We start from the raw sequence: 25879 nt of genomic DNA on the forward strand, positions 1-25879 counted from the left end.
GGAGGACTGTATTGTATATAGTAGCTTCTCGTGTCTTCTTTGTACTAGAGTACAATAACACACACCTACAGACACACACACTGTATGTGTTTCGTGCGTTGCCTTTTCTGCGTAAAAAAAAAATGCACGTGCAACCAATTGCAGCTGCTGCAGGCTTATGGTGATATGCTAAAAACAGTTTTTTTTATCCCTCCACGAGATATGTGGTGGATGCATTATGTTTGCGGTGTTACCGTTTGCCTCTGTGTCCGCCCGTGTGTCCCCCCCGTGTCGCGGAAAAAATTGTAGCCGCAAAAAGTGGAACGCAAAGCCCCAATGGCTGCCGGGACTCAAAAGCGCAGCACCAACAAAAATAACCACATCGGGGAAAAGAGCCACGGATAAGGCATGGAAGTACAAAACATAATCGTACAATTTCTGGCAGCAGCAGCATGGTGGTTTTATGATGAGCGACGTGTCCAAACAGTCTCGGGGAAGGTCCGCCAGTTGTCCATGTGTGAGGACTTGTTGTTCTCGGTCTCTTCCAAGTCGAGTGTCGTTTCCCCTGACATCAATTCTAACAAGCTTCTCACGAGTTCTCTGTTCTTCTGCCTCTACCGTGTTTGGCCGCTTCCCTGTGGCTTTGTGGCTTAACACGACCGCGGGGGGATTATTCTTTTTGACATTCTGGAGACACGACACAGCCAACAGGAGTCGTCGTTTTGAACTATTACGCTAAAAGGTCTCTGCTGCGACCTTTTCATAGCGCCCGTTGTTTGATGCACGACCCTGCCATTCAGTTTTAAGAAACCCATAACCATCGAACCCCTGAGAAAGACGTCTTGGTTTTGTGTTTTATTCTTACCCATCGTGTGGGCCTCTCCCGCACCACGTTCTGCTATTGACCTAGCCACCAGATTAAATATTCTTATCTCAGGCTGAATACTGATTTCTTGTCCTGCCATTTATTGGCTTGTTCATTAAATGCTGCTGATGATTTTTCCTATACAGGCATTAGGCTCGTGTGCTACCTGTGCCTCCGTTTCATTGCTGCTCTCTAAGTGAAAATCAGCTGCTCTCACCGCTGCTTTCGCCTCTAGAATGTGTTTGGCTCTCCAGGCCCATTGACCAAACATTGTAAGCTTGATTTTTTTTTTACTCGTGGTTTTGTAAACGCTCAAGTTTGGCCAGTGCCATGTATATAACTTATAGCTCTCTTCGTGATAGCAGGGTGATTTTTAGAATAATTCATCCGCACAAAATTCGTGATGCTAGTCCAAGTCTGCTTGCACAGTAAAACCAAGTTGTGCACTTCTTCACCAGCAATCGATGGCCATTGCCAACCGCATACAGTGCACAGGTTTGTCTGCCTGTGTACGCTGGGCGAGCTGGTTGTGCAACTATTAGGATTGAGTCTTGAGTTAAATCAGTATTTATCTGCTTGGTCAGTGATGGTGGTGATTATTATCATTCGTGCCGTAGCTGCTGGTAGCAATACCGATCGTATGTGGCAATGTGCGTGATGATATGGGGCAGTTGTGGAGAGAGTGGAGAGTTTCCCATACCTGGGCAGTGTTCTTATGACCGGCTCCAGTTTAACAGCAGAGGTCTCCGATTCATTCGAGCGGCAATATCTTTTCATCGGTTGCGTAACGCTGTGTGGAAGCTACCTGGTCTGTCGCTCCGCACTAAGCTTCAGGTCTTCTCGGCCACGGTCATTCCCTCCCTTCTCTACGCTTGCGAAACGTGGGACCCCCTTAATGGAGCATCTTCGCCGGTTGGAAACATTTAGGCTGGCCTGCCTACGGACCATCCTGGGTTTAACCAGCCTGGATTGTGTGAGCTCACAAATCCTTGAAAGATCTGGGCACGGTCTCATCGGTGAGCTCCTCCGGCAGGCAAGGCTGCGTTGGCTGGGTCATGTAGCCCGCATGCCCAGCCACCGCATGCCGAAACAGCTTTTGTTCGGCCGGATCGAGGGGGCTAAATGGGCGCGGCACGGGCTGGAGAAGAGATGGAGTGATGTGGTACAGGAGGACGTGGAGCTGAGAGGACTTGCTGATGACTGGTACCAGCGGTGTCAAGATCGGCCTCTGGAGGAGGCTCGTGAAGGACGCTACTGGGCAGTTGGAGGCAGTCGCCCTCCAACAATAACGGAGGGCGGAGGAGCGATGCTCACAACAACGAGCGGAGCGCCGGGTGGCTAAAGCACAGCAGGTTGGCACAGTAGGGCGCACAGGTGGTGCACCAGCCAGTCATCTCAGTCAGTCGACCCGTGGCACCTGGGTCTGCCCCGTGACCTCCTGCCCGCGGGCGTTCGACACTTCACGTGGCCTCAAGGTGCACATGGCCTGGCACAAGCGTCGTGGTGACATCACCACCACTTAGTGGCGAATGGCGGTTGTTGTTGGTGATATGGGCGATGTTCAAAACTTTTTTGTTGCTCCAGGATATTAAAATAGTGTGCACCATCACACACTATTTTAATAAGATATTGCCGAGCATCAGCATGCTTATTTTTATGGTGATTTATACAAATGGGGTGCCAGAAAAGGTCTGAACAGTATATTTTGTATGATACTTTTGTTATAATTGTTTTGTGACACCTTTTGACCGCCTATCCTTAATTATGACAATATTGACTGTTATGGGTTTTTCCCCCTTCATCATAGTGGGGTCAGGGGTTTGGGAGATTTAAAAAAAGACAGCCCATCCTCATAAATAGCTAGGTTGGAAAAACACACTGGGTTAAAAGGTCAGTCACTTCTTTTTTGGCAGAGGCAACCTAATTAAATGTCGTTGTTGACAATTGATGCTGTCGTGGGCAGCGTTTATACGTTATACTTTCATATCGACAAGGATCCATTTCAAATTAAACGTGGGCTTCTTAAAACGTGATATTTTTTTTTACACTTTTGGGGAAGAGTTAAATATTAGGGGCATAATAAGACAAATAGTTTATGGGCTTTTCTGCAGAATAGGAAACCGTTGATAACGCGTGCCGACCCCTGGTTATGAGCCGCGCGAGTGTGGCTGGCTGTGATGGGCCCGGCAGACTGCCTTCACTTCCTGCAGCAGGAAGCATCGCGACGATGACGGGCAGGCGGCCTTCCGGCGTTGGTTGACGCAGCAACTGTACCGCGGGCCAGCAGCACCTGACATGGGGGGGGGGGGGGTGGAACTTCCGAGCGAGATTTCCAAATTGAGAACGTATCAAAGTCGGCAGCGAGGAAGGTGTCCAGCCCACTGGCACTTTACTACGGCACACAGACTTTGTCTTCAAAGGTTTGAGCAGGACGGCTCGTCGTGTAAATTGCATTCAATCTTGGCCGTCTGTATTTCGCAGCCAGAGGCTACAGCAGTGTTTTTCGTGTGCTGGGGCTCCCCCCCCCCCCCTCCTTCATTTCCTTAACATTTGTAAGAAAATATTGATTTGAAGCTTTCGTGACTGCAGGAATCCATGATCTGCTGCCTGAGCAGCAGACCACGCTTTCCCACCTGATGACAGACGCTTGTGTTGCGTCCGAAACGTCGTGATTTATTTTATTTTATACCTCCGTGACTTTACCGAAAGAACCAAAGAGTATTTGTAAGAAATACCGGAATTTATATCTTGGTGCTTCTGTTCCCCTTCCACGGAACTTCATGTCTCCAAAGAGGCATTGTTTCACCATCTTTTCTCAACTCTACGGGACCTCGTCCGCCACTGCCTAATCCCAGCTGCTGCTGAGACCCTTTTTCGCGTTGCTACATCCCGACTCGACTGCTGAAACTCTCGCCTCTACGCTTCGGCCTCTTCAACCTCTCATCGCCAAACTCCAGAGGATCCAAATGATCACTGCCAGACTTTTCACCTGCACCCCAATACTCCAGTGGCCTCACTGGCTCCCATTCCAACTTCAAGATCACCTTGGCTGTGTTAAGTTGTACCACGAGGCGACCTTACCCACTAAAACCAATGCGAGCTGATGCAGCGACACAATGGAAAGAGAAACTTAGAGTTTTTAGCTGCATGGTGTAGGACAAGAGCCTGCCTTAATTTATTTTAATTTGCTTTTAAGTGCCGTAGCGGTGCATTATCTGTGCATTTCCAGAACACTGCTGAATAATGATTTCTTCGCCAAGGGAAGTAGAAATTGAGCACGAACGTAACATTATTTCTTTCTTTCTCTGAAGTAAACAACGGACGCAGAAGATGAAAACTTGAGGTTTTTATCCTATATATATATTTTTAAAGTAGATTACAGGAGCCGTAAAATCGATAAACCAGGCAGTCATTATTGTACAGTATGGCCATTTGCAGTGAGGACAGTGTTGAGTTAAAACAAGCATGGTTTTTCTGCACACGTGTGTATACTGCAGTTCATGCAAAATCCGTCGGTAGTCTTTTTTTTTAACCAGGAGATTAAATAAACCCATTGAGACATTGCTTCTTTTGCAAGGGCAACATGGGTTTCATCAACTAATTTTAAACACAATATTTCAAGTACATTAAAAAATGTGACGCCCGATTAATATTTTGAACAACTCGAACATGACGTACCATATTCTCTAAATTAATATATAATGTTCTTCTATACAATGGCTGAAAGTTTCTTGTGTCCGCTGTGCCTTACAATCCTCTGTGGAAACGTCTGTACCCTATTGGTAAAATAAAGGAAGCTCAGCAGTGTCCTGTTCTCACCACGTCCCACCGGTTTTTTTTTTATGTGCTCCTCCTCCGTAGGACGGTCTCGGAGGTCCGAGAGGAACCGGTTTTGGTTGAGCCGAACGTGGCGAAGAAAGCCAACAGCATCGCCAAGCCGCCGCACCTCGTCTACTCACCGGCCAGCCCCGACGCGTCCCCTCCACCGTCCAGCAAGGACCCTGTCAAGTATGGCGAGCTCATCGTGCTCGGGTAAGGGCAACTGCGCCGGCTCGGTTGGGGGGCTGGGCAGGCGGTGTTGAGAACACCCCCGCGATCGCGTGGTACACTCCGTGGCCAATGCCTGCTCGCGGCTTGTCTGCCCTGCACAAGGGCCCCTGCACCAGCACTTGTGTTTGGGTTGATTTCCTTCTACGTATTTTGCCTCTTCTTGATGGTAGTCGCTGATGTCTTTGTTGCTGGCCTATCGATCGCATCATCAAGCCTGATTATCGTTGATGGCAATAAAAATGTGAATTGCTGCTTGGGCCTTGGGCAAAGATTTAAAAGTAGGCATGGAGCCAAGTTGTTTTATCCCTGCTTTGGCAAACATGACTGTTGCGTTTTGGGAAGAACAAAAAGAACAAAAAAATATTCTAGTTGCATATCAACAAGATTTTTTTTTTCTTGGGGCTGGGCTTTCTGTCAATGTCACAAGACTCCGATGATGTAGAGGTTGAGGGTTGTGGCTTGATTTCTGAACTTTTGTTGTCTCTTGGAGGCATTCATTTCGAGCACGCCTTGAATAGCCGATGTGGAGCAGCAGTGCGGTGGTCGGCACAGGGCGCTATAATCGCATAGATGTGTAGTTCGATTCCCAGCCACGGCTCACGCGAGTGGTATCTCAACAGCCAGCCCTTCACCACCTTGCGCTGATCCGCGTAGTCCAACAACTATCATGGCATTGTGGGGAAGGCCCTCATCCAGCAGCGGACTGATAAAGGACTGTATACTTATACACCTTGAATAGTCATCCAGTTTATACCCACACATCTATTAGGTGAATTCATTTTTTTTCATATCTTGAAGAAATATATGAATATTATTTTTTGTATTAAATATGTACAGAATGTCACAGTCAAAAATCCTACTTACAATGTTGTTAAATGAAGTCGGGCAAATATAACGTGCATAGTTGTCAACTTTTCACTTACATTGGGCATTTGTCTATAATGCAAGCTTCATTCCTACAAGCTTTCATGGCTTTAAAGTGTTGGCCAAATTTATTGAAATGCTTTCAGTGTCGATTAGAGGCATGCACCGTGTCATGTGTAAACATTATGAAAACAATTACATAATTTACTCTGCACTTTAACAGGCTACTTGCACGGCTGTTTGAAGTTGTGGTTCGTTCACACTCGGTCGTGAGTTCATATTTGCAGGATTCAACGTTACATCGGCTTAATTTGTTTAAGGTTGGAGGTTAAAGCCATCGTCTTGCATCAGTGCTACGAAAGGTGAACACAAATCAAGCTGTTTTATACGACGAGTGTTAATCAGGGGCAACAAAGTCTATTGGGAGGCATGAAACAAGTGCTTAACTACGAGAAATCCTTGATAAAAATTAAATCAATTTTTAATCGATCGTTTTCCCCAAGGAATCGTAACGTTAGACAGGTGCGTGCATGCCAATTCAGTGATTTAAGTGATCGTATTAATTATGAACCAACCCAATACGTGGGTGAATTACATTTCTAAATTAATTTCCCTCGAGAATTATTTGTTTAATGCAATTGATGGGCATATTTTGGAACATCTAAATGTCCTTACTCAAAAGTCGATGTCAGCAGGCACTGCGTGAACCCAACCGTGTTATTCCGGGGGGGGGTCTTGCAGCCGGCACAACCTAATGGCGTCTTTGCAGAAAATTCCCGGCGGCTCGACGCCGCCGCTGCTGGGAGCTCGCTTCTGAGCTGAGCAATGCACACGAACGGCGCCTTCAACTTGGGCGTTTGCAGAAAGCTTTAAGAGACGCTTGACCAGCGGCGCGTTGTTGTTACCCTTGCGCGGGGTGGAGTGGATACGGCGATCGTTGCACGGTGCTTGGAGCTTATGAGTCACTTCTTGAATATAAATTCCCAAACTTGGTCGTAGCCTGTGATTGAGAGCGAGTATTTTGTACGATGCCTTGGTTCGGTTGCGGAGGCACACGAAAAGTTGCGCCTTGCAACGTTAACTGTGTGGAATTGCTTCCAACTGGCTAACAGGACCGCGGAGGCCTGTGTGCTGCATGGAAAGTGTCAGAGTTCACCCTGATGAATTTTCATTGTGGTCACGAGAAGATCGTTTCCCAGATGCGCTGTTAGAGGGGGGGGGGGGGCGTAGTATTGAATAAAAAGCACCCCTGACGTACTTTAAAATTGAATCGAGAGATTTTTCTTAAAATGCTGCAGAAATGCTTTTAAGTTGGGGCTAGTGCACCGCACATCTGCTTTGCCTTCCAATTCGGCCAAATACGGCTGTAAATATGGCATTCCTGTTCAACCAAATTGAACATGTGTAGCCGAATATTTTGGGCTGCCTTAATTACGTGAGCACTGCAGATTTGCATTGTGGGGGGTGGGGGTGGGGTGGGGTGGGGGGCACGGCGGCGAGGGAGGAGAAGAGTGCAGGGGACAGAATCAGAATGTTTATTTATTCTGGAGGAATCCGATTAGCTATAAAGCTCTTGTTCACAGATGTCAAGTAGGGGCACGACTGTCGGAACGTTACAACAACAAACAGTACAAACACACGATAGGAGTGCAAAGTCCGGGGCGGGAGAGCGGTGACGACCGCCACAAGCCACGCCACGCCACGAGCGCACGGTCTGGGACAGAGACGAGCAGAGACGGGGCAGTGAATAGGGCAGAGGTGACTTCCTGTAGACAGCGGGACGAGGAGAGATGAGACGGGGGAACACGAATACAAAGGGTTGGACGAAGAGACAGTTGTAGATGGAGGGCGACGGAAACAGAGACGGGGGACACGGGAGAGATGAATATATTCTGAGAGTGGAAGACCGACACAAGGGGATTGTGGGTTAAATGTTCTTGTGTGCAACTAATGTGCTGCAGTGGGAGGTATGATGTCATCCTTATAGGCTCACACTGTTCCTGTTATTATTGATGTTGTGGTGGGGGGGGGTGCCTTTTGTTACCACCGTGCTTGCCCACCCGCCCCTTGGATTTTGTGTTTTCACTGAAAATCCCACCACAAGTTCCTTTATTCATCGTAGTTACGTCTTTTAATATTTTTCGCTCGGCAATAACTGCACATTTTGCCTGCTTCAAGTGATTAACTACCGTGCCCGTTGGAAGCGTGACGGAGTAATAGGCACGTTTATTTATTTAATTGCTCGTGTTATCAATTTATCCATGTACACATGGCGTGCGCGTTTTTAAAGCAAAAGTTATAACCGCCGGAGAAGATGTAGGGCTTTCTCATTATCTGTTCATTACCAGGTGCCCACTATTTACCCCCGCTGTCACTGCGGAGCCATTACCGAGAATGTAGTTGGCCTGGGCCAGGTAGCCCCATCCGTCTCTCAGAGCGTCAAGCAATGAGGCTCCCCAGCCATGGGCAGCGCGGTGGCGCGGGTTGGGTAGTGCCAAACTCTTGATTAGATTTCCGTACTCCTGTAAAATTTGCATGACTGCGTCGGGCTTAATGAAGGGACAGCCGCCACGGCCGGCGCCGACTTCTTCTGCGCCGCCACCCGCCCTCCCCCGCCCGCCCGCCCGCCCGCCCGCCCTCGCCGTTGAAGGGTTCTCAACCTCGGAAGCGCTGCCGTGGCACGGGTCGTGGGGGGTTGGAGGTTGGAAGGGGGTGCTGCCTACCAGTGGGCACGCCCGACATTTAAAATTCAGCACGGCAGTAAAAGCGAGCACGTGAATACGTCCATTATTCACAGCGCTCAATGCACTGCGCGGTGGAGATGCGGGCTGCGATCTGCTCTCGCCTGGTTCTTATTATCCCGCCGCCTTGTGCAGCCCCGACTTTATTGCGTTCACGTGCACACACACCGCCGTGCTGGGGCTCGTGCGGATGCGCAAGCGCGGGCCTATCAGTGGCAGCGGGGGTAGAAAGTTTGTCGACTCTGGCGTATTGAGATATTCTGAGCGCGCAGTATTTGGAACAAGGGTTCCCATTGTTATTTGGGTTCAGTAATGAGCTCATGGTGCCACGCCGTGCGGCTAGCCGTGTTCTAACTACATTACCCGGGAAGCAGATTGTCGTTCCTGTGTGCTCCTCAAGGCCACGGCGGAGGAAATGTGTGCCCCTTGCATTTGGTTTCATGCTCCTTGGAAATGCTTTTGGAGAAGACCAAGATCCCCCCCCCCCCCGTGATAGCCTTAACAGACAGTTGGGGCAAGTGCTGTTAGCGATGGCCGCACAGCATGTTAGGGCGTGGCTGGCCAGCACCACGCCCGGCCGCCTTTGTCTCCCCAGCGCTGATGTTTACACATTGCACCAGGTACTCATTTAAGGACGAGTCGACCTAGGGAAGGCCCAGGACCGGTACAAATATTCGCCAATCTTAGTGGTCGGGAATTGAACTCGGGTCGCCGAGTTCGTAGCGCAGCACTAACGCTCGGCTTGCACACACACCCCCGCACTGCATGACAGTCGCATTACCATCCCCTTCATTACCATCCCCTTCATTACCATCCCCTTCATTCTCATCCCCTTCATTCTCATCCCCTTCATTCTCACGCCCATCTAATAATTTTCTGCATTTCCTTTCAATTAGATAATGATAGTATGCGTCATAGGTATAGTGTTTGTTTGGGCGTGTGGTGGCACCTGGCTGTAACGTGGCACTGTAGGCAGGTGTCGGTGGGTCACAACGTTTTGTCAACCCACCCATCTCCGTGGGCCCAGAGGTGGCCTGAATGTGGCAATACAGAAAATAGTCGTGTGTGTGTGTGAACGTCTCCTTGTTGACTCCTCAGTGATATTCATTAATATACATGGATTTCCTCCGCGCATTCCCATTCGCTCCCAACGTGTAAACCACTCCTCAAATACAATTGGTCAAATGTACGAATGCGTTAAAATTGTGTAAAAAACAAAAACGCGATATTACCCAAAAAAAACCCTTTTTATTATGAATATAATATTGGTCGCGAAAGTATACGTGTCAAATTGTGGAAAATATTTTAGAGACTCGACAACTTTTGTGGATAAATAAGTAAGATAAAAGTAGACCAAGCTACCTTCAAGCTGCCTTTTAAGAGTGATTGCATTGTTATAACAAACACAACCTTGTTTTTACATCGTTGGGGTCAAGTGCTGTTTGCAAGCACTTATTGATGCTGGCTTTGGAGAGGCACGGTCACAAACTGGCAGAGCCGGATTTATTGACAGCACTAAACAGCGAACCGATCGGGAGATGATGTGCCACCGTTCCTTTGAATGAACGCGGACGTATATCCCGTCAATACTCTTTAAGTGCGGATGAGAGTCGAACCGCTGACACATTAACGAGCCAGCGCATGCCAGCGCGCGTGTTTTTTAAATTCGATTTAAAGTTGTTCTGTTTGTGTAATGTACTCCCAGGGATGGAAGAGAACCGCCCAGCTTTGCTGCTGGCGAAGCACACGCAAATGACAGGGGGCTTCCTTTCAAAGTCGCTCACAGAGGGCAGTGTTAATTTTCCGAGCGGGAGCGCAAGCGACCTGTACTGTGCAACAAACGTCGCCCCTGTCGTGTCGTTTGTTGCCAAACGGGAACGTCAACAATCGTCAAGCCTCTTTGTCACGTGTGCCGCTGTTAAGAAAGTGCTCGACGTGTATGTTTGTTGCTAGTCACTCATGGAAAACATTTCCGTATTTGTAAAGTTACGGATTGTGTTTTAATATCTGGGTTGTGTCTACCGGCAGATTTGTGTTATTAACATTGCTTAAAGAAATAAATGAGTAATAACATTTTTTTTTAATCGCTACATTTTCATCTTGTTTGGATATTTACAACTAGCCGGTGCTCTGTAAAGACAACTTTTTCAATGGAGAACTGAATAAACAATGTTCTTAATTTTCCAAACAACTTATCTCTTCAGTGTTTCTAATTAGTAATTATCCGAGGCAGCTTATGCAATCCTGAAACGCAAATGGGTTTTTTAATCTCTGGACTGTAGGCATTAAACACTGGCAGAGAAAAGTCTATTTTTGGATTGGTGCAGAGAAGCTTCCAGCCAATATTGCATGTCAATTCAGTGCCCTTGGAAAAATGATATTTGCAACGGGACGCACGATTTTTCTCCCCTCTAATTTATTGTTTCAAAAAAGTTATTCTAAGCAATCGTCGAAAAATAAAGCGGCACTGTCATAAATAGTGGAAACCTGTGCGTTTAATAATGATGATAATTGGTTTTAGCTGTTAATAAATCGACTGCTACTAGATGGAGGTCTTGTGATGCCATGGTGAGCAAAGGGGTTTGCTTGACCATGTGATTCCCATGCTGTTCAGTGCGAGTTCGTGAAGGGGGGTGAACAGAGGGCCCAAGACTGGTTCAGATATTACTTCACCACTCATGTTGATCGTGTTCCAGGAGTCGATTTTAGGTCACCGAATTCTTAGTGCAGTGAGCTAACCACTGCATCACCGCTCCCCATGTGATGATACTCGTTGTACATTTTCAATGAGCGTAACGTGAAAATGCGAAGGTGCCAAACGTGGGTGTTTGACACCTTCGCAAAAACAACACGCACACAGATAGTATAGGCATCTCCATTCACTCGGACACATCTCGTTGTAGAACCTGTAGCATTTTCCGAGATTAGGTAAGTCAACTTACTACAAGGTTTAGTGTTTTCAGTTCCATACGTTATAACGGTATTACAACTTAAGTTGACTTTTTGACATACAGAGCCTCTATGAGAACAATGTAATCTATTATCCAATAAAAATCAGCAAGTCTCAATGGTCTTTTTCAGAAGGGACCTGCATAGCGATGCTAGACCAATTCCTTCACGAGTGTTTCACACGTGGGAGTTGCGCAAAGTATATTGACGAAAACCAAGCAATGTGAGTACATTATGATTCTGTCTTGACGTTCACACTGCTGACTTTGCTCAAAACTTAGCACCGCTGATCGCAGCAGAGCCGTTGCTCAGACGATACGGGGAGCAAGGCAGTGCGGCGAATGTCGTTTGCGTCTCTGCGTCTCCAGGTACAACGGCTCTCTTCCCAACGGCGACCGCGGGCGCAGGAAGAGCCGCTTCGCCCTCTACAAGCGGTCTAAGGCCAACGGCGTGAAGCCCAGCACCGTGCACACCACCGCCACGCCGCAGGCTGTCAAGGTGAGGGGCACCAGCCTCGCTCACGCCCACACCTGGCACGGTCTCACCTGTAATCTGGGGGTGCGCGTGCACCGTTCATGGTACCGCCCGTTGCTTTTTGAGCTGAGAGATGTTTGTCGGTGTTCGCGTGGAGGTTGAAGGGGAATCGATTTAAAAAAATATATATTCAGGTATTTGAGGTATTCACACACGTGTTTAAACTTGGCGACAGACGTGGCAGAAGTCACGTCTCTAAATGTTTTGCGAGGCCCGCGTCTCCCGTATCGTTTGGCGCTTGCTTTGAAGTTACTGCTGCTGCGTGTGGCTGTGGCGGTGTTATCTTACCAACGGACACACAGTGCCAGACATTGTGCCCTTGCAAGGTGATGCTGGGCTGAGTAATGGGGGCGTTTCCCGTACCTTGTTTTGGAGTGCCCACCCCTTGTGATCTTAGGCGTAGACACAACCCGAAAAGTAAATATCTCGTAAAGATGGTTCTGCGTTTCCTCACGCTGCCTGAACATGAGTTTGAAGCTTCATAAATGAACAAAAATACTTTATAGAAACAGTTCCAACACCTCAGTGGCCTTACTGTGACATCATTCCCCCATGAAATTTAATACAGAGCCGGCACACTGACATCACTAGATTGCTATGACAAACGCTTTAAAGCCTGTTTCAGACAAGCCTGGGACACATCCTGGTTACATGTCTACCAGATTATAGGTATTTGTCTTTGGCTTGGATCTTCCTTAAGGCAGTAAGTATGCTTACATATGAACGTACATCAATCTGAAATGTGCACTGTCACCCAAAGCCATCTGAAACATTTTCAAGTTGGTGTATATAATGGCGTACCTGTGCAAGGTCGGAGCTCTGAACTCTTCACTGTGTGCGCAAAGACACTCTTAAGGAGATATCCCAAACACACGTGGGTAGACGCTGATAAATCTTCGTAAAATATCTTCGTTAGAATTTTTTTTTTACCAACCGAAACTGTGTTTCTGCTCAAAGCACGTTTGCATGCAAAGGGCTTTGAATTTGAGCAAATGGATTCCTCAAAATCGGAGTTGGAATTGAAATGTAATGCACGCAAACGGTGCAGCTCCACTTAAAATGTGGTCATCACAGTTCAGTGTTTTCTACTTTCAACGACGCCTTGTTTAACCGCCAATTTCTAATGATTCCATACTGTGTTTCGTTTCTGTCTTGATTGTAGACAAACAAACGGTCGATTACAAGTGCTGGGGATTTTGGTCCTCCTGGTTTTAACAACAGCTATAGATCTGCCTCGTGTTTCGTCGTTGAGAGCCAGCAGTCTATGTGTTGGTTCTACGCTGATCAGAGTCCCGGGCCTTCGTGCAATTACAACTCAAACATGCGCAACCTGTTCCTGACATCATTTTTTGTGTTATATTTTTTTGTTTCTACCCCCAAATTTGTGTGACGAATGCTACTTTCCATTAGTCCTGCAATGGCATGGCTTGGGTTAATATTTAATCACTTGTGAAATGCACCCAAACGGGGAATGTTGGGTTGCTCAGGGCGTGCAAGGAGAGATGCCAGGTGCAAGTCGGTCGCAGGTGCAACGCATGTCGTAATCGTCGCACGGTGGAAGTCTCTCGTTGTCTGTCGTGTTGTTATTCTCTTGAGGATTGTTTGGGCCACAGTCGCAACAGAGCCATCATTGAACAATGGATAACCATATGGCTTTGTACCACGAAGCCATTGATGTGGAGTCAATAGAATACTTCTCGTCTCTTCAGCCGCACTTGCAAGGCTTATACCCAAATGAAAGCGTGCTTCTGAAGCTGGCCTGTGGAAGATGGCGATAGAGTGTTTGTGGGGACGCCTCTGCTACTTGTCCCACAAAAACAACAAATCCTCCAAAGCTATTCATGCTTTGGTGTTGGCATTGCCCTTGTACTGCTTGCCTTTTGCCACCCTTTGGCCTAGCACTGGTGAGACGATGCCATAAAGATGTGTGTTTCTGGTGCAGGCCAATTTGTTCCCAGGAGAATGCACACATTATAAAAGCATATTTGTTTGCATTTTCTAGCACAAGTGTGTGCGGTTTCACATGCCTTCCAATTGGTGTCTATTTGGTGTTTGAACATCTTAACACCCGTAATTACGCGAGGAAGGGGGTGAAGCCTTGTTTTATCAATCAAAATCTGTTTGGATGAATCCGTAACCATACGTCGACAACCACTTGGATATAGCAGGGACACTGGTGGCTTTTGTCACCTCAGCAGTTGCGCAACTTGACCACACTTGAGTTAGGGACGACCACGGCACTGCGGATTTAAACCTCGCCGCCGCCAGGTGCGATCTTTCAATTTGGAATTGTCCAGACCTTGAAGACACTCAAGGTGGTTGTCATAAATTGTACTAAGTGCGAGTGCTTGCCCTGTTTGGAATATGCACGCTTGCTTTTGAATAATTCAGATGCCAAATAATGTGTCTGAACATGTCGCCGCGAAGCTACAGAAAGTGTCCGAAGCATGTTGCATGGAATAATGCTTACCAGAACCTTAATGTTTACCAGAAGCATGTTGTTAAGGTTCTGGTAAGAAGATTAAGGTTCTTACCAGAACCTTAATGTTTACCAGAAGCATGTTGTGTGGAATAATGCTTACCAGAACCTTTTCGCCTAAGCCTATAAACAAACTCAAAGTGCAATTTGCTTAGCTATCTATCTATCAACACAGATATCCACACAATTTGGGCGGTGTAAATCATCTAAAATAACAAGATGTTTTTTTTGTGTCACAGTTTTTCTCTTACCGATCTGAAAATTTTAACTCCCATGCTGGAAAAAATAAAATTGTCCGTACTCTTTTTTTTCTCGCCCTCATTTGCCGATTGGTGGAGGGGCTCTGGGTGATGCATTAATTTGTCCGTGACAGAACACCAAACAATGCATACCGCTCGCACCCGCGACATCGGCTGACAACGATACTTGCGAAATAAATAAAATGTTAAGCATTGGCATTTTTGGTTCGGTAACCACATGCAGAAACAGATGCTCGATAAATTATAAATGCCCTAGACGTTATTCCTTAAGTATTATTTTCCCCAGCCCATGCGACTGCGGGTGTGTGCACACGCATACGTACGTTGAACTTCCTTCGTACCGTACGTAGCCAACCATGTTAAGCGGAGGTGCGGGGGGGGGGTTTATGTACGCTGCGCAGTCACAATCACTCCTCGGGCAGCGGGCCCGGCAGTCTGGTCTCAAATCCTCGCTGGGGAACCGCTTTTGCCACTGCTGCCATGTTGAGAGGCTGCTTGCGTGGCCATGTGATCAATGCGCTTAGCTCCGGGTTCACAGCTGGCCACTGTCATTGAAACCTCAGACTTACCTGACAACTGTGCGCTCTGTGGAATTGTTATCTAATCAGCCTACTGTCTTCCACTTTACGGGGATGCAAACTTACCCTGCAGAATTGTTTGCAAGAGGAAGGCATTGTGCCTTAACTTCCTGGCCACGTTTTAGGAATTAGCCTCGAATAAATTATTTCCTTAATGCTTGCCAGGGCTGGAAGGCTCGATGCTGAATAGGGTGCGTTCCCTCTGGGGCACAGATGTGACAACTCAAATTTAATATAAGGGCCTTGATTATAATTTGTAGACAAACAAGTTCAGCACAATAAGTACGGCAACCTGATTTGTTGCGTTCGTCTTAGCTGTCCTCGGCAGTATTACCCAGAGAATTTCCGAGTGTCGGTGTGGGCTCTGAACGTAACCCCACTTTAGCCCTGACCTGCTCGTCAATACAGGCCTTTACCGACTTCCAACGGCAGATGGTGGGAACAATTATTATTTGAACTCCCAACACACAACTATGAATCATTCAATAATTGACGCTTTTGGCCACACTTGATGTCAGCATACTGTCTAGGAAGTCAACTTGGAGATATTATCGTGATCATTTCAATCACCCTTTCACTTCAAAGCGTCTTTGCACGAATACGCATGTTCTACATTTAAATAGGTGTCCCTCCGACATCAAATGTTAAAGTGAATAATAAGGTAATAACAATTTTGACAAATTTATTCGTGAAATGTGGATTTGGCGTAAATTCTGGGAATATCAAGTGCACGCTGCTTTGCTTGAGGAATAATAAAACTGCCATGGGTGCTTTCTTTGCTTTCTACAACATTTTGGTGAATACTTCCGACATTGAGGAAATCCTCCCTCCACCGATATGAATGGGCAACCATCGACCGGGTTACAATGTGGAGAAATTGCGGAGACTAACGCTCTGTCCCAAGCCTCGGGTCTCGGCGCCCTCTTAAAACATTACAGCCTCGGTGACTTGACAGTCTGGCAGTGCGGTGGCTGGAGCAGCCACCGTAGGTGACCCACTGAGGGCACATTATGGAGGGTTAGGTCCGTTTAGGAATTGCATAGTTACAGGCATGTGTAACGTATCGTTCCTGATAAAAAGCAATGGTAATTAATAAGTATTTATAGCGCTTTGTTAATTTGGCTGCAGTATGTAGGACATCTGATTCCGTTGCGGTCATTTAGGTTTGCTTGACCATAACTTCAGCACCCTGGTCAGCGTAGGTTGGTAAATAGAGAACACAGTCGTGGTTCACAATCACTCGCCACTGATGTTAACCCTGGCCAGGAATTGAATTGAGGTTGCCGGGTTAAAAGCGAAGTGCCGGTAATCGTTTCGCCACTTTTCCATCCCAGTGCCTGTATCAAAGCAGGTTACGTAATGCACGAAGGGGTTAAAGTTGTTTTGGATGGATATGAAAGTCACCTATGCATGTAAGATGGCGTGCCATCTGCCATTTGCACGCTAAGCCCTCTGTGCGATGTCAGACGCCTCGCTAAAGTGTCTCTGAAGAGCAAACCCCCCCCCCCCCCCCCCTGCAAAGTCGCATCCAGTGATGCTGCCAGTCGGTTGCAGGCTTCTGTGGTCACATGAGATTTATGAGCAAAATCAAAGAAGCTCCAAGAGAACACTGCCAGTCGGTAGCATTATTTCACTTTGTTCTGCCGTGCAGCTGAGTGGTTTGGAGACCCCATGTGGCCTCCCCCCGCCCCCCCCCCCCCCCCAGAGTCTGTAATGTTATAGGCTGGCACACGAGGCAGCGGGTCATTGTTTTCGGTGGCGTAGAACAACAGTTTTCAAACGGCGAATCCAACTTCTCCCACACTTACCAAACAGCACGTGCGCACCCAACGTACAATATCTAGGTCATCTGAGCGGGAGTGATGTGCTAATCTGTGAAGTGGGGCTGAGGTCACGCCAAGAGGGTCATTGCTACATTCCCACAACCATTGCCAGCTGGTTCGTCGGTCCTGGAATGATTCTGGACCATTCCCTCCTGCCAATCGCTATTCCTTAGCCCCCTAGGATTGTATGAGGGCAGGCTACCCTAGGATAATATCTATTGATATTTAATTCTCTACCAATTTTTATTTTTTACATTAATATGTCCCCGAACTTAGGCTCAGGGCCGCTGACCGCGCATCTCTCTTCTCCTCCACGTTGACCCCGTGAGGTCACTACTGGGTTCCCCGGGTGGCCCGGGTGAAACAGCGCCGCACGCTTGGGGATGAACGACGGCAAACGGGGCTGGGCGCCCGAGTCAGGCCGTGCTGGCGAGGCCAAAGCAGGTTGACCGGTCTGTGAAGTGAGCCCGGCTCATTTCCCAACGGCAGTGGGAAATGTGGCGTTGGATTCACTTCCCGAAAGTTTGGTTGTCGTTACGTCTTCATTATGTGCCTGGACTGCATGAAAAACAAATAACTTGCAACTGAGTGTAGCCGCCCCGCCGTCTTGCCGTGGCAGTTTAAAATATTACCTTGGCTTTGCCAAAGAAATCAGGTGAACAGCACATTGTAAGCTTTGGAAATTTGCTTTTAACTGCTTAATGGTTAATTATATAGAAACAAACAAAAAAACAAATGCCCTTTGAAAATGTAATGCAGCTGTGGTTAGGTTTGAGAAGCCTGCATCTTCTGCTCAGGAACTTTTTCCTTGAGCCACCTCTCCTCGAGTGGGAGAAATAAAAACAATGAAAGAGCGCAAGCGTTGAAGTGCCACAAAGGTTGAATAAGAGCCGTGACCGTGACGTTTACGGCTCTCGGTAAAGGTCCTCCACCGCCGGCTCGTCGGTGTTGACGCACGCTGCGCGCCTTTCTCCCAAAGCGGTATTTTGCACTCCTAAATCAACAGCCGCACAATGCACACAATGATACCCACGTTCCTGCGCTTGCTGCAAATACACATTCCATCTTTAGCACATTACAAACGGCTTTGAGTACAAGGGCTGTCCAGTTCATAGGGCATGGGGGGCATGTATTGTTATAGTGGGGCAGAGATAAGTAAAACAAATTCACCGGTTTTCTGCAATGACATGAAAAGCCTCAAGTAGTGACAGAAAGAAATGAGGTTCTGGTCCTCGTGCTCTGCCGCGATAGCACTCAGGCCCGGTATCGCCGTGTCACAGCCCCCGAATTGGCCCCGCGTTGCTCTGTCATAGCCAGAGGTGTTAACACTTGCCTCTCTAAACCCGTGCGTGCGTGGAAGAGTCTGGTGAATGATAGAAACTCCCGTAGGTCGCCCATCTTGCCAGGCGACTGACGTGCGCTGGACGATTTTGTCCCGAGCAGCGTGGGCGCCGAATGAGCAGAAGCGCCGCTCCGGCCGTCGTCGCGCGACCCCTTAAATAGGTCCCCGTGAAAATAAACGTTCACGTGGTAGGGCTGCAGGGGGGGCAGAGGTGAGGGCGTCGAAGAGCACAGCGTGCGCGGTCGGCGATGGAGTTGAAGGGATGCTGAGGGCGAGGGAGGCTTGGAAGTCACGGAGGAGAAAGAAGAAGCCCTTTATACCCACGGGCGGAAAGGGGAGGATGGCTGTTCTCCTTACAGCGCACATCGGCGGGCTTTACGCATACACCTTCGACAGACTCTGTGAGAGAGAAAACAAATGGGGGGGGGGGGGAGGGGCTCCCTTTGTTAGGCTTCGTTCCAAAGGGAGTATAAACGCTGTTGCTTTTTTTTCCACGTTACACGGTTTGAAAAGAAGCGGTGTTTTGAGTACAGTGGCGTGGACGGCACGGGCATTCGTTTGTTGTTGGCACATTGCCCACGTGTGTGGGCTGTGGCCTGAGACGTGCTGTGTAAACATCGATACTGGATCACCTTGCTTTCGGGGCTAGTGCTTTGGGTTTTTCTTACAATGGCGATTGCACTGCCAAAACAAAAGTACAAATTCCGCCACTCTCTTCCCGATGGACGGAACAGTGTTGTAAGAGGAGTGCTAAATTACTTGCAGCCCTGGAAAGGTTTTGCCAGCGAGAGAATGGACACATCTTTAAATATTGGCGAGCGTTTCCCTGCCAATAATTCTTGGCTGCAGGGCTGAGGACATTCAAGGGACTTTATTGTTGTTATAGCCAATGCAATGTGCAACATTTTGGAGGCTTTTGAAATATTTAAATCAGATTATAACTGGCATACAATTGAAAAATGTCTAATATGAATTAATTTTAAACCTGCCAGCATTCGTGCATTGATTTCTCGTGTAAATTTTGGTACACGGTTTGTTTTGCTTCTTAAACATTGACTTGTCATGCTATAGTAGGGGGGGGGGGAAAGTTGTCTGTGTGGCTTCCTGCCTGGATTCCTGTCTGCCTGGCTGGCGAGCAGTTTGGCGTGCGCGGCAGTGGAGTCGCTGTGCACGTGCTCGATTGCTTCACCCGCATCCCACAGCGTCGAGCTGGGTTCGTGTTGTCTTGCTAACGTCACGCCTCCACCCCCTCCCCCCCACCCTGCAGGGTTCCCGCAAATACAATCGAGGAGGGAGGTGTGGGTGGGAGATAGAGGAGGGGATTGCAGAGGAATGGAGAGAAGAGAGGCGGGGAGAGAGTGAAAGGGTGTAAAATGGAGAGGAGAGAGAGAGCAAAATGCAAAGAGGAGAGGAAAGGAATGCGAGAATCGGTGGGAGGGAGGATTATGGAGTGGCAAGAGAGATGGGAAAAGGGAGAGGTGGCAATAATAAGGAGAGCGAGGTTGTGAGAGAGAGAAACAGTGAGGGAGATTGGTGGTAGGGAAGAGGGTGGGATGCAGTGGAGGGAGAAGAGGAATACAAAGGGAGGGAGAGAGGTGGAAGAGGGGACGGAGGAATAGAGAGACCGACCGAGACGAAGCGAGACATTGAGATGTATTGCGATGTACGGCAAGAGACATGTGCAGAGAGACAGGACTCTGTAAGATGCAAAGTTTTGTTGGCTGGCTGGGAGGGATGGACGGCTGGTTACGTCCAAAGGACGTGTGCTTTGCTATTATACGGAGATAAAAAAAAAGTTATTATTACACAGCAGTAGTCATTAATGTTGGATAATCAGAAACCTTTTTGAAGTTTGGCTTAATGAGACCTTTTGAATAAACCAGTTTGTGCAATTTAACACATGCAGAGTCAAAACACTTACGGGTTCTAACCTAATGCCAGGGTTCCATGCCTCTTGACGAGACAGCGAGAGAGACTGAGGCTTCACACAAGCTGTGACTTTAACCTTGGTGCCTGGCCTCCCAGTGCCCGTCTCTGTGGCCGGTTGTCTGCCGATAGAGTCTTGGCAACCGGCTGCTTAGAGCGCAAATCTGCATTGGTGCGGCCGCCCGCCTAAGCGACGCCATCGCACAAACGGCAACATTAGCGACGTTTGGATGCTGTAGTTTACGGTTCACTTTAGCACATTGGCCGCTGAGTAATGTCCTCTCTAGGGGAGCACAAATGCGAGAATGTTGTAGGAAGAGTGATTTATGCGCGGCATTCTTGTCACAGTGCCGCACGTTGAAAGCGCCCGCGCCTCCGCGGTTTATTTTATTTTGGGATTAGCCGCTTCCATTTAATTTGGTATCAAGAACACGGAGTCTTGCCTTGCAGCCGCAGCAGCAACAGCAGCAGGAGCCGCAGCAGCAGCATGCATCCTTATGTTACCCGCTGCTGTGCGGTCCTACAGACAGATATAAAGCTCTTTTTCACAGATGTCGTGCAAAGTACAAGAAAAATAAACAAATCACCCTAACACATACAAGTACAACTAACTGATCCCCATCCTGCCAGGCACTGAGGTATGAACTTATTTTTCAGAAGCGACCTGACCACAAAATGATAGCCCAAGAAAGTGACCCATGATTTAGACGTTTATAGCACCAAAATAATCTAAATAATCTCAATGCATGCCGATATAAGACACATCCATTATGATTAGACTTTGTTGCACTTCAACTCCTGCAGCTGCGGCCGTCTCACTCTCGTTCTAAACCCCCGTAGTTGCTGCAGCACTGTCACCCTTCCACGGAAGGTTGCAGCTGACTCGAGTCGTGACAGAACTTAACCCAGGAAATCTCAAGACTTGCATTCAAGAAGGTTCTACTCGACATGCGATGGCAAAAAATCCTTTATTGAGTAATTTGCACCTGAGAGGAGACGCGAGTGCCCGGAGAAAGCCCCGTGCATACAAAGGGGCAACACAAACACAATCCCTACGGATAGGTAAACAACCAATTTGCCGTATTACCACCGCTCGTACAGCGTTTGCCGACACGCTCCGACTCCACCACACGCCAACATTCATCCTCGTGCCGGCCACCCAGAAACCAAATTCGTATTCATTTAATAATATAATTCTTACCCCCTCCCCGCTCCCACTCCGCCTGCATCACGTGACCCGTCCGCCATCTCCACTCAGTGTATTAGTTTTCTGGGCTCGGTGCCCAGAGTTCTTTTTATGGTGCTTCTGCAACACTTGGTGTTTTTTTGGCAGGGTTTTCACCCTGTAGGCTAGGCTGGGATCTAGAAATTAATCCCATGTTTTCAGTAGGGGCACTAGCCTCAGTCAGTGCGGCTAACGCAGCCCCATTAGGCGCGTAAAAGTAAAATTTGAAATGGTTAGAAACAGTTAATTAATAACATTGCCGCTGGAGCGGAATACACTACGGTGGCTGGGCTCGCAGTGAGGTCCGTGCAGTGCGGAGCGTCTCTCAAATTCGGCGGTCCGTGTTTGTGCTTCCGCTGCACTCGATGGGGCGAGAAGTACGTTCGGTGTCGCGCTCTGCCGGCGCGGGAGCACGAGGGCAGGTCATGCGGAGGCTCCGGATTTGGCACCAAAAATCCACGGCCGTGCAAGATGACAGCGGTGGTGCCTGAGAGAGAGAGGCCACCATGCCCAGAAGAGGCAGGGAGAAGCGTGGCATGGGCTTCCCAATGCCACGGCTCCTCCGAAGGAGCGTTCCGGGGCCAATGGTAGGCAGCAGCAGCTGCTGCTGCTGCTGCAGGCCCTGTGGCAGCGGCCGCGAGGCTGCAACAGCTTGGCCACGCATCACGCTGGGGTTAGCAGACGGGTCCCTGGGGTTAGCAGAGGGGTCCCTGGGGTTAGCAGAGGGGTCCCTGGGGTTAGCAGACGGGTCCCTGGGGTTAGCAGAGGGGTCCCTGGGGTTAGCAGAGGGGTCCCTGGGGTTAGCAGACGGGTCCCTGGGGTTAGCAGAGGGGTCCTTGGGGTTAGCAGAGGGGTCCCTGGGGTTAGCAGAGGGGTCCCTGGGGTTAGCAGAGGGGTCCCTGGGGTTAGCAGAGGAGTCCCGCGACACGCGGCAGTCTCGGTCGAGTTGGTTCCACGGACCAGGCTCCACGTGCGGTCACTGTGGTGGAGCTCGTGAGACAACTGGGACCCGCTGGAAGGCGACGTGTGTGACGATTAGTTCCGGTATCCCCGGTCCGCAGGGAAAGACCGATCGTGATGGTTGAGCTCCCCTCTACTGCATTGAGGAAACCCTTTGGGGGTTTTTCAAGGAGCAGATAATCCTACAAAACAGATGTCAGCGTTCTGGGCTTGGGGGGGGGCGCCAAGCTGTTGGAGGAGTTGCCCTGCAGGGTTACAGGGACGAGAGCATCAACTCCTCTGGAGCTTAGGGCGATGGGGCGAGAGCCCTCTCATGCGACCTCTCGCCCGCATGAGAGAGGTCGTTACCACAGGGAAAGGGCGTGACGCCTTGACTGCGGTGGTGACGGTCGACGGAAGGCAGGGGGCCTCCCCCCCCCCCTCCTCAGATTCAACAAACGTAATGGGGAGCCATTCTTCTTCCTCGTCACCTGGGTAGGGGGGGGGGGGGAGAATGGCGTCTCGGCAGCTTGCGAGACCACCGGGGTGTGTCTGCAACCCTCCATTGTATGGCTCGGATAGAAATGTCACCGAGTCGAGATGGCGGATGGTCGGTGCACGTCAGTGCGGGCGGGTGGGGTGGGGGGCCTCCCGCTATTTTAATCGTTAAATGGATACGTTGTCGTTTTGAGCACGAGTTGGTACCAAGGATCAGTTGGAGATGTGGCCCTTTGCGTGGGACGGTCTCGGCGTGATCCACCAACCCCCCCCCCCAAAAAAAAAAAACCGAGACGTTGCTAAAAGTGGGCGTGAGAGCGACGGTAGCGGTGTGTCGTGCTCACCGCGTGTGCGTCAACCCTTCGGAGGAGATGTTTAGCGGGCAGCAGAGGTGTGAGGTTTGGTGAGGAGCAGGTGAAAGCCTCTCCATGTTGATCTGTCCCCGGTGCACTGGCCTCGTGCACGTTGCCACGAACATTCCAGAGATGACTCCGCTGTGTTGGGCTCTCTCGTGCAGCGCACAGTCCCTCGAATTTTCACCTTTTTGTTAAATCTTCAAAGCACAAAGTATCTCGCAAATTATGTTTTTGGTCGACATAAGCTTTTGATTTTGCACATTACAGTGCCTGTAAGGAGAGCGCATGAATAATTTAGATATGAATCTTAGTTTTGTACTAAACCTACAGCATTTAATTCAGAATTTGGCAAACAGTGTTTTTTTGTACAAAAACAGATTTTATTAAAATTGATTCTTTTAGCAACAGAGTACAGAATGTGATTTTAAGGGCACTTGGATGATGGCCAAAAAAATCATTACACATGCAGCAGAACATATGGCAAAGCTTTAACCTAAACATACATTTGAAAAAATCACATCGAATAATTATTTTGAAGCAATAATTATTTGAGTACATCAGGTATGTTGCCTCGTGCTTACTGAAAGCTTCCTTTAACCCTTCTGCATGCCCCTCAGCCTTTTGCTGCTGCGATGCTAAAACTGTGCCGGGACAATTGTTTATAAAGTCTCGGTCGGAGCCCCGGCTCTTGCGCAGCATCGAACTTTCTCAGCCGGCGCTGCGTCACAGCGGCCGGGTGGCCGCGAAGCAGCGGCCCGAAGGGGGAGACACGCCGAGATGACTCCTCCATCCTCCTGCCCGCCCTCGCGAGGCTCTCGGTGGCTGTGAGCGAGGGAGGGGTTAATAGCCTGTCGCTGTGGCTCAGGCAAGCAATTACATCTCCGACTTCCAGCCCCGTCAGTGCTCCCCACTCCGCAGCTTTGAAATCTATTTTTATTTACCAGCCGAATGTTTCCCACGCCCCTCGTGGAATCCCAGTACGCAGCACCCTCCGATAAACGCTGCCTCCCTACGCGCTCGCCCCCCCTCTCCGCGTCTCCTCCCCCGCCCCTCCTGGCCACACGTGCTGTTTTTAGTCATCGTCCATTTTTTTCCCCCTTCTCCTAGTTGCGATTGTTAATTTAAGCCTTTTTATTTTTAGCCGGAGTGCGCAATCAACGCGCATCCTCGTGCATATTTTTTTGCGCCCTTTTAACCGTTTCGGCAGCCGCGGCGACCTCGCGATATCAAAATAAGTGGGGTGAATCGACCGTAAGACTGAGTGGTGCTTCGCGGTAAAAGATACCAAATTAAAAAAATGTTATGAAAATATATTAAACGAAGCCTTGCTATTTGAGTTCAATGGCAGTCTGTGCCACATTCTGTTGCCCCATTATGTAAGGACACCGTAGCTGAGCTCAACTCTGTGGCTGGATTACGGTTGCCTTACAGTTGAGTCACATGTTTAAGGATAAATGGGTTCTCGTGAGCTAAAAGCGCTCGATCTGCTGGAGCAACTTATGCCTCGTATTGTTCCCAGAGCTTGATTAAAATCGATGGTTAAACAATAATTTAAGGGAACGCTCTAAATTTTTGTGGCAACAGGCGAGGAGATGTGTAATTAATAAAGCTCGCCCCAACGGCGTTCACATCGTTTTTCCACTTGTCGCCTGTGTACCGGGTTGTCGGCTGCCAACGCTCGCTAACCCAAATACCCGAGGAGGCCAAATCGTCCACCTTTCTTGACAAATGTTTGACAAATGTCACTCGTACGCGAGTCTATAAATATGGCCTACGTGTTTGGTTCAGCAAAGCCTTTTGGCGAGGCGTCGCGGCATTCGTTTCGAGCGCGCCTTGTTCGTGTGGCATTTCAGTCTGCGTTTGTATCCACCCTTTATTAAACGTCGCTCTCGGAATGCTCGCGAAGCTGCCGCGTGGTTTGCGGGGCGGGGGGTTTGCCAGCGTGTGGAGAGGCGAGAGAGAGGAGGGGGTGGGAGTTGGAGAGAGTTTCACGTCCTCTGGAAGACACGACCACGTGGGTGGTCGCGGGTACTTTAGATGGGGGGGGATTGGGGGGGGTCTCACGATTTTCACGAACCCCCCTCCCCAACTCTCCCCTTCCCCATGAAGCCGTTGGCAGCGTCGTTCATACGTTTAGAATAGCCGCTTTCGGACCAGCAGAAATAGCTTCGATGTATTTATTTTAAAGCGGAACTGTCACACGGCTGCCCGAAACAAATACTTTGTTGAACCAGAGCCACGCTTTGCTCGACGCATTGCGAGCGTGAGATCTGTCTGGGCCAAAATGCCACAATCAGCTTTAATTGCCGTGGCCCGTCAAGGCCCGTTCCAAGAAAATCGTAATTTTAGCTACGGTGGAAATAGGTGCGCGTTATGCACCATTAGCATCGTTTTCAGATTCGTAAATACAGCAGTGCTGTTGCACGTCCAACCCGGTTGGATTAATGTGCGCATGGCTTAAAATTCTTCTC

The 25879-nt window shown here is 48.9% G+C and overlaps 1 protein-coding gene across 2 annotated transcripts in view; it reads left to right on the forward strand.

Moving 5' to 3' along the window:
* Window positions 1-25879, forward strand: part of LOC116939693 (E3 ubiquitin-protein ligase pellino homolog 2-like) — a 56500-nt gene that overhangs the window by 14521 nt on the left and 16100 nt on the right. For both annotated transcript variants that reach the window (XM_032948434.2, XM_032948433.2), the window contains exons 2-3: window positions 4706-4876; window positions 11817-11946. In XM_032948434.2, the coding sequence (XP_032804325.1) occupies window positions 4706-4876; window positions 11817-11946 (301 nt within the window). The remainder of the gene's footprint in view (window positions 1-4705; window positions 4877-11816; window positions 11947-25879) is intronic.

The sequence above is a fragment of the Petromyzon marinus genome, chromosome 6 (assembly GCF_048934315.1).
Source record: "Petromyzon marinus isolate PM22_M1 ecotype Great Lakes invasive population chromosome 6, UKy_Petmar_22M1.pri1.0, whole genome shotgun sequence".
Classification (NCBI taxonomy): Eukaryota; Metazoa; Chordata; class Hyperoartia; order Petromyzontiformes; family Petromyzontidae; genus Petromyzon; species Petromyzon marinus.